Source organism: Octodon degus, unplaced genomic scaffold (genome assembly GCF_000260255.1).
Source record: "Octodon degus isolate 3935 unplaced genomic scaffold, OctDeg1.0 scaffold00203, whole genome shotgun sequence".
In the NCBI taxonomy this organism is placed as follows: domain Eukaryota; kingdom Metazoa; phylum Chordata; class Mammalia; order Rodentia; family Octodontidae; genus Octodon; species Octodon degus.
The window spans coordinates 2,067,638-2,074,619 of record NW_004524779.1 but is presented as its reverse complement, the minus strand read 5'-3'; the positions used below and the strand labels follow the sequence as shown (position 1 = coordinate 2,074,619).

General features: G+C 45.8%; 1 protein-coding gene across 1 annotated transcript in view; it reads right to left on the bottom strand.

The window, feature by feature from the left end:
• The window catches only part of Mccc1 (methylcrotonoyl-CoA carboxylase 1), a 75,302-nt gene that overhangs the window by 26,383 nt on the left and 41,937 nt on the right, over nucleotides 1–6,982 (bottom strand). The window contains exons 8-10 of the mRNA XM_004644561.2: nucleotides 5,181–5,292; nucleotides 3,548–3,629; nucleotides 2,078–2,205 (exon numbers count right to left, since the gene is read on the bottom strand). Coding sequence (XP_004644618.1) covers nucleotides 2,078–2,205; nucleotides 3,548–3,629; nucleotides 5,181–5,292 — 322 coding nt within the window. The remainder of the gene's footprint in view (nucleotides 1–2,077; nucleotides 2,206–3,547; nucleotides 3,630–5,180; nucleotides 5,293–6,982) is intronic.

Genomic DNA, 6,982 nt, shown 5'->3' with positions numbered 1-6,982 from the left:
GCGCTTATTCTACTGAGCTATCTCCCCAGGTGAGAAAGAAAAACAAAAAAACTTTTCCTGTATTAAAAAAGGATGAGGTAAAATCAATTGTTTTCAGTAAAAGAACAAAAAGAGGCAAACTCTTATTATATATTTGAAGGAATACTCTTTATGGAACTTCAGTTTCCACCAGGCCTTCTCCAGCTGTCCAAAGAGAAGAACAGTTACAGCTATGGCTGTGACAGGAAAATCTGGTGAATGTGTGTGTTAGAAACATTTATTACAGTAAAAGATGTGTCGCCATGAACCCTGCTCAGAATTTGCACCCTCACTTCGAACACATGCACCCCGGCATCCTTGCTGTGCTCAGGCAGCCCCGGGAGCCTTCTGTGCTTTTAGTAGCACTGGTGTAGCTGCCCCAAAGACCTGAATCGATTCCAAATATTTACCTTTTGTGGTCATTTTGACTTTGGGAATGAGCCAGAAGTTGATGGTGCCAGATCCAGCAGAGAGGTGGCTGACAACACACCCTGATGTCTTCATTTGATAGAAAATACTGCGCCAGAAGCCCAGTGTGACAGGGAGCGCGGTCATGATGGGGGTGGAGCAGCCCTTTTCTTAGGACTACTTTTCTTCTTCCTTCTCCTTCTTGTTTTTGATTTTCTGAGACAGGATCTCACTGAGTAGACCGGACTGGCCTTGAACACACTGTGGAGCCCAGGCTGGCCTCACATTCTCAGTTAGTTTGAGACCAGCGATCCTCCTGCCTCAGCCTCCTGAAGGCTGGGACTATAGGCATGTACCACCAAGCCCAGCCCTCTCGGGCCATTTTCTATGCACACAGCCCTTATATATTTGGAGTTCACTATAGCATTCCTGGGTACCAACTCAGCTTGCATGATTCCATCAAGGTCAAAAATCCCAATCAACAGCACCTTTGCTGGTGGATCCTGACAGCCACATTTCTTCCGCACGAGAACAGGGTGATTGCCATTGAGTACCCCTAACTGCAGGCTCAGGATCACAACCAGAGGCCCAGGCTTTATCTCCTGGGATGGCATTTCATAAAAAGCTGGACTCTGATGTGGCAGGATTATACAACGGCCATAAAATGTGTTACCTGTGAACCAGAACTCCTGGCACATTTCAAGACACATCTTCTCTCAAGCTTAGCTCATGACCACCAACTGCTCTGAACAAGCTGAACTCTGCACAATGGGACTCAGATCCCACATGCCGCTTCCAGTACTGAAGATCCCTGACTTCTGGTTGGGTGGTACCCATGAGCGGTGGTCACCTTATTCTTTTTTTTTTTATAATTATTTATTTATACATTTATTTATTGTGTGTGTGGCCAGCTCAGCCCACCAGGGGGCGGGCGGGCTGGCATGTGGTGCTGGGGGATTGAACCGCGGTCCTGTGCTTTGGCAAGCTTGCTCCAAGTAGGTGCTTTAGACCACTGAGCCATCTCTCCAGCCCCTGGTCACCTTATTCTTTAAGTCACACCTCACATTGCTTTTATAAGACACAGGACACCTGTCACAGCAGTGTCAAGTGCTTTAGCAGTTTCTAAAAACGGACTCTGCATGGCTACCAGGCATGAACATTTCCTCGTGGGCAGCGCTTTCTAGGAATCATTCTGTGACACCATTCCCTTGGCTTTCCATTCCCAGCTCTGCCATAGGTGGCCTCTGTCCTGCTTCTAAGGTCTAATGAGCCCGGAATGCTGTGGCCTGAGGTAGGCCGCCATTGCTTTGGCTTGAGACTATGTGGTTAAGACAAGTCTAGGTGACAGCAGCTTCCTGCTGGCTTGCCTGGTGCCCTAAGGGAAATGAATGTAAGTGACAACTGAGGACTCTGAGTCCCCAGAGTGCCAAGAATGTCTCAGCCGCAAATGTAGCTTCACTTTTTAGCCTCCTGTGTTCAGCACAACCACCTACAGGTGACACCTGTGCAAAGTGACACCTTTCAGGCCACAGGCAGTGTCCTCAGGAGATGGTCAGAAGCAACACATACATGTGCCGACCACGAATGTACAATTACATGCCACAAACACGTCCTGAGAAAAGATGACCTTTAATGGTAAAAACGTTCTCACCCTAAGCTGCCACTCCACCAAGTCAGCTCCTGTGATCATCTCAGTGACAGGGTGTTCTACTTGTAGTCTTGTATTCATCTCCATGAAGTAAAAATTGTGCTGTGAGTCCATAATAAACTCCACCGTGCCTGAGAGAGAAAACACAAAGGTCACACGTCCACAGTGTGTGATCGGCAGCCAGTCAAGGACCCCCTGAGAGGTAGCTCGGGCGGCACTTGGGATACCAGACTGCAATTCAGAAGAAAATGAGTTGGGCGGCAGCATGTGCCTATAATCCCAGTGTGGCAAGAGGCTGAGGCGGGAAGAGCATGAACTTAGGGATAGCCTGTGCTACTTAGCAAGCCTCTGCCTCAAAAAATAAACAATAACTACCAATCAATCCAATTTTAAAAGGGAGGGCAAGACTGGTAAAGACACTTCACAAAGAAGATATGCAGGTGGCAGGTGGGACGCATGGACAGTGTTTAATATCACATGTCATTAGGGAAGTACATGCTAAAACAACAGTAAGGCAGTGAGTCAAAACTCCGAGCCCTGACAGCTCTGACTGCCAGGGTCAGGTCACCTCAGTGCATTGCCACACAGCAGAATGCAGTGGCACAGTCTCTTTGGAAGACACTTTGGCAATTTCTTCTGGAAGTAAACATACCCCTACTATGTGATCTGACAATCCTGCTCCTTGGAATTTACCCAAATGAATTAAAAGAAAATCATGTCCACATAAAATTCTTCCTGTGATGCCAGGCGTGGTGATGCATGCCTGTAATCCCAGCACTCAGGAGGCTGAGGCAGGAGGAGTGTTGCAAATTTGAGACCAGACTGGGCTACAAAGAGAGTTCAAGGCCAGCCTGAGCTGCACAGCAAGACCCTGTCTCAAAAAGACAAAAATGAAGAAGCAAAAAAAAAAAAAAAAAAAAAAAAAAACCCGGGAGGCAGCCAGAATGTCTTTCAGTAGAATTGGACACCTAAGCTCCAGCATGGACAGAAGATGGAACACTGCTTAGCGCAAAACAGAAACGAACTGGGAAGCTGTGAAGAGACGTGGAGGAACCTGAAATCCTCATTAGTAAGAGGGAGAGGTCCATCTGGAATGGTGACATGCCATATGATCACACTATGTACACTTTAAGAAGGCAAACAGTGGAGGCACCAGAGAGATCAGTTGCCAGGGCTTAGGGGGCTGAGCACGATGAGTAGACAAGCAAAGAAGATGCTGAGGGCGGGAAGCTATATTCTGCGAGATACTGCAGCATGGTAGCACACTCCTGTAACCCCAGGAGCCGTGAAGCTGAGGCAGGAGGAGCGCTGAAAGTCTGAAGCCAGCCTGGGCTACACAGTGAGCTCAAGGCCAGCCTGGATACACAGAAAGATCTTCCAAGTCACTGACTTAAAAGGTATATGTCTCGCCTACCTTCTGAAACTAAAAACAAATTCATTGGTTTGGCCTATTCAAAACACATTTTAACATACCTGCTCCAACATAATTCACAGCTTTAGCAGCTCTGACAGCAGCCTCTCCAAGCTTTCTTCTTACTTCAGGTTTGATACCAGGCTACAAAAAATGATTTCATCTATATTTTTATGACTATCTTGTCTTACCAGAAGTTTCTATCAAAATACAGTAATGTTATATTTTATGTATCAAAAAATTGCAATAAAAAGGTAGGGTAGCTGGGCATGGTGGTACACTCCTGTAATCCCAGCGCTCGGGAGGCTGAGACAGGAGGACTGAATAACTACATGAATAACTGTAACGATGTGAAAACTTTTAATGGTTCCTATTTTGCTTCAAGATGATAGACAAAAATGAGTCCAGCACAAATGATTTCTCGGGTTACAGGGAAACCTGGGGATTCCAAGTTAATACGTAAGATTCATAAAAAGAAATACATAAAGCAAAGTTTAATTTATCACTTAAAATAGTGTTTTACAAACACATGAATGTAATCACTGCTTGAAAACAGGCTTCACGGTAATTACTGGCATGCGCGTCAAATGGCATGCTATGCTCTACAGTGATAATTGCATTTTGAATACGATGCAGGAACTACAAAGTGATGCGTTAAAAACCTCAGAGTCCAGATATTTTTGGAAATACATACTGTAAGAATAAAAACCATGTATCTAACCCATGGTAGTGGCAACTGAAAGAAATATAAATCCACTCTGGAGGTGGAGGTAGGAGGATCGCAGGGAGTTCAAGTCCAGCCTGAACTACACAGCGAGACCCTGTCTCAAAAAAAGAAAGAAATATAAAGCAAAAGAGGAGGGGCCAGGGAGATGGCTCAGTAGGATAAGCGCTTGACTGGCAAATGCAAGGATCTGAGTTCAATCCCCGGTTCTGCAAAATAAATAAATAAATAAATAAATAAACAAACAAACAAACCAAAAGAGGTTGTCCATGACCCAGATAACAACCTAAACCAACTGAAAGGAAATCTCAAAGAAATATTAACCATTAATGTTAGGGGGCAAAAATGAGAGGGACCCTTTTTCCTCCCCAATATACGCACTAACGTGAGTAAATGACTAAAGTATTTTAGAAGCATCTGAAACAGTCAATAAGACAAGAATCTTAATTCTACTAGTTCATTGAAAGAAGCAGTTAATATGTGTGTGTGTGTGTGTGTGTGTAATCAATTTTGCATGCCTGTATCTGGTAATCTGAGCAACTACTTTGAAGATAACAAGATGCACTATAAGAACCATTGTTGTTAATTTATCAACTTTTGAAACTCGGTATCGTTTTTTTTTCCCTCTTTAAAATTAATTTTTATTTTTCCAAATGGACTTTTTTCGTCTTATTTTTACTATTTTCTTTTTTGGTACTGGGAATCCAACTCTGGGCCTCGCGCTTGCTAGGCAGAAAATTAATTTTTAAAAATACACCTAGTTAACAGCGCACCCGGTTCCATTCCTGCAATGAATTCCAGCTCATTACAATCAAAGACGTGCGGCGGTGAGGGTGGGGGGCTGAGCGCTGCGGGGGGCCCGGGAGGGCTGAGCCCCAGCAAGCCAGCGAGCGAGGCGAGCGAGGCGGCAGCGAACGCCGCCCAGCAGGACGCGCAGCAGCTCAGGGCAAGGGCCCCTGCCGGGGCCTTACCGCCGGGGCCTCCTCGATGATCTTCTGATGCCGCCTCTGCACGCTGCAGTCCCGCTCGAACAGGTACACCGCGTTGCCATGGTGATCGCCAAACACCTGGACTTCCACGTGCCTGTTGAGAAGCAAACGTGTGCATGCATGTTGATCTCCGTGGCACGGCTGAGAAATGGCACACACACGCGTGCGGCCGAAAGCGTTGCTATCCCTGCCCAGGAGACCGCCATCTCTCTTTTTTTGAAAGTAAGATCTGATATTTTGACATCAAAATAGATGTTATGGATGTAGCAAGGGATCTACAATCTAAAAAAAAAAAAAAAAACCACCTTAGTGAAAAAGTTTATGTTTATGTGATAACCAACCATGAGTGCATCAGGGAGGCTGAGGCAGGAAAACCACAAATTCGAGCCCAGCCTGGGCAATTTCACATCTTCCAAAGACTGTCACAAAAATTTTTTTTTAAAAAAGAAAGAAGAACGGGATATGTGCTTCACTGTAAAAGTCCTGGGTTTAACGCCTATCAATTAATTAATTAATTAATTCACGAACTGTAGCATATTTTTGTTTGAGGTTGGGTTTATATTTCTTTTTTAAAGTTTTTTGTAGTCATATTTCATATAATCTCAAAAATTCAATAAAAACTTTCCATGACTAGCTTTCCTCTCTCTCTCTCTCTCTCTCTCTCTCTCTCTCTCTCTCTCTCTTTCTCTCTCTGTTTACACTGAAGTCGACCTCACATATTCACCACTATAACACAGAAATGAGTGACTGGCAAATTTTTTTTTTCCTGTTGCCTGGTTTAGGCTGCCATTTGTAGTCCTCCTGCCTCAACCTTCTAGAGGGCTGGGATTACAAGTCTGTGCCTTTGTCCCTGGTTTTACTGATTTCTTTAAAAATAAAACTTAAAAAAATAATAAAAATAAAACTTTCAAACACAGATGACATTTCAAAAAAAGCCTTAGTTGAGTGAAATAAATCAGACATACAATATCCTAACATTAAATACCACATGGTTGCTGTTAGATGAGAAGCTCAGTGTAAAAACAAAGAGCAAACTAAAAGGTAGATGATAGGAAGCAGAGAGATGGACCGTTCTCAAAGAGGGGTGGGGGGTGGGGGGTCAAGAAAAGGAATAAAGAATCAGGGCTGGCAAGCTAGCTCAGCGGACTAAGTGCCCGCTTTGGCAGGTGCAGGGACAGGGGTTTGATCCCTGGTCCCTCATGCCATGCTGGCCCTGCCCCCAGGGCGTGCTGAGCGGGGGACCGCGCAGAGGAGGCTGAAAACAGGAGGATCACTACAAGTTCAAGCTGCGTAGTGAGACCCGGGAGGCGGGGGCGGGGTGGGGCGGGGGCGGTGCAGAGAAGAAGGAAATGGATGGAAAGAGGAGGAAGGGGATAAAAAGAAGAACTAGGGATGTGCTGCGCATACACACTGACTGCACACAAGGGTGGAAGCATTATGTACTGCAGAGAGATTAAAAAGCAAAACATGGCAGATCCTGAAGCAACCCGAGCGCAGGCCTGGCGTGTGAGTGAGACGACCCAGGACCCCGCTGATCCTGAACTAACCCAAAGCCCAGGCCCAGTGTGTGAGTGAGACCTCCCAGGGCCCGCAGATCCTGAATCGACCCAGAGCGCAGGCCTGGCGTGTGAGTGAGACCGCCCCAGGACGCGGATCCTCATTTGACCCAGAGTGCAGGCCCAGCATGGAACCCTTCAGCAGAACTCCCTGCAAAGAGGCTAGAGGCAAGACCCACCCAGCTGATTCAGGAGCAGAACATCTTGCCAGAGAGACACAAAGGGTTC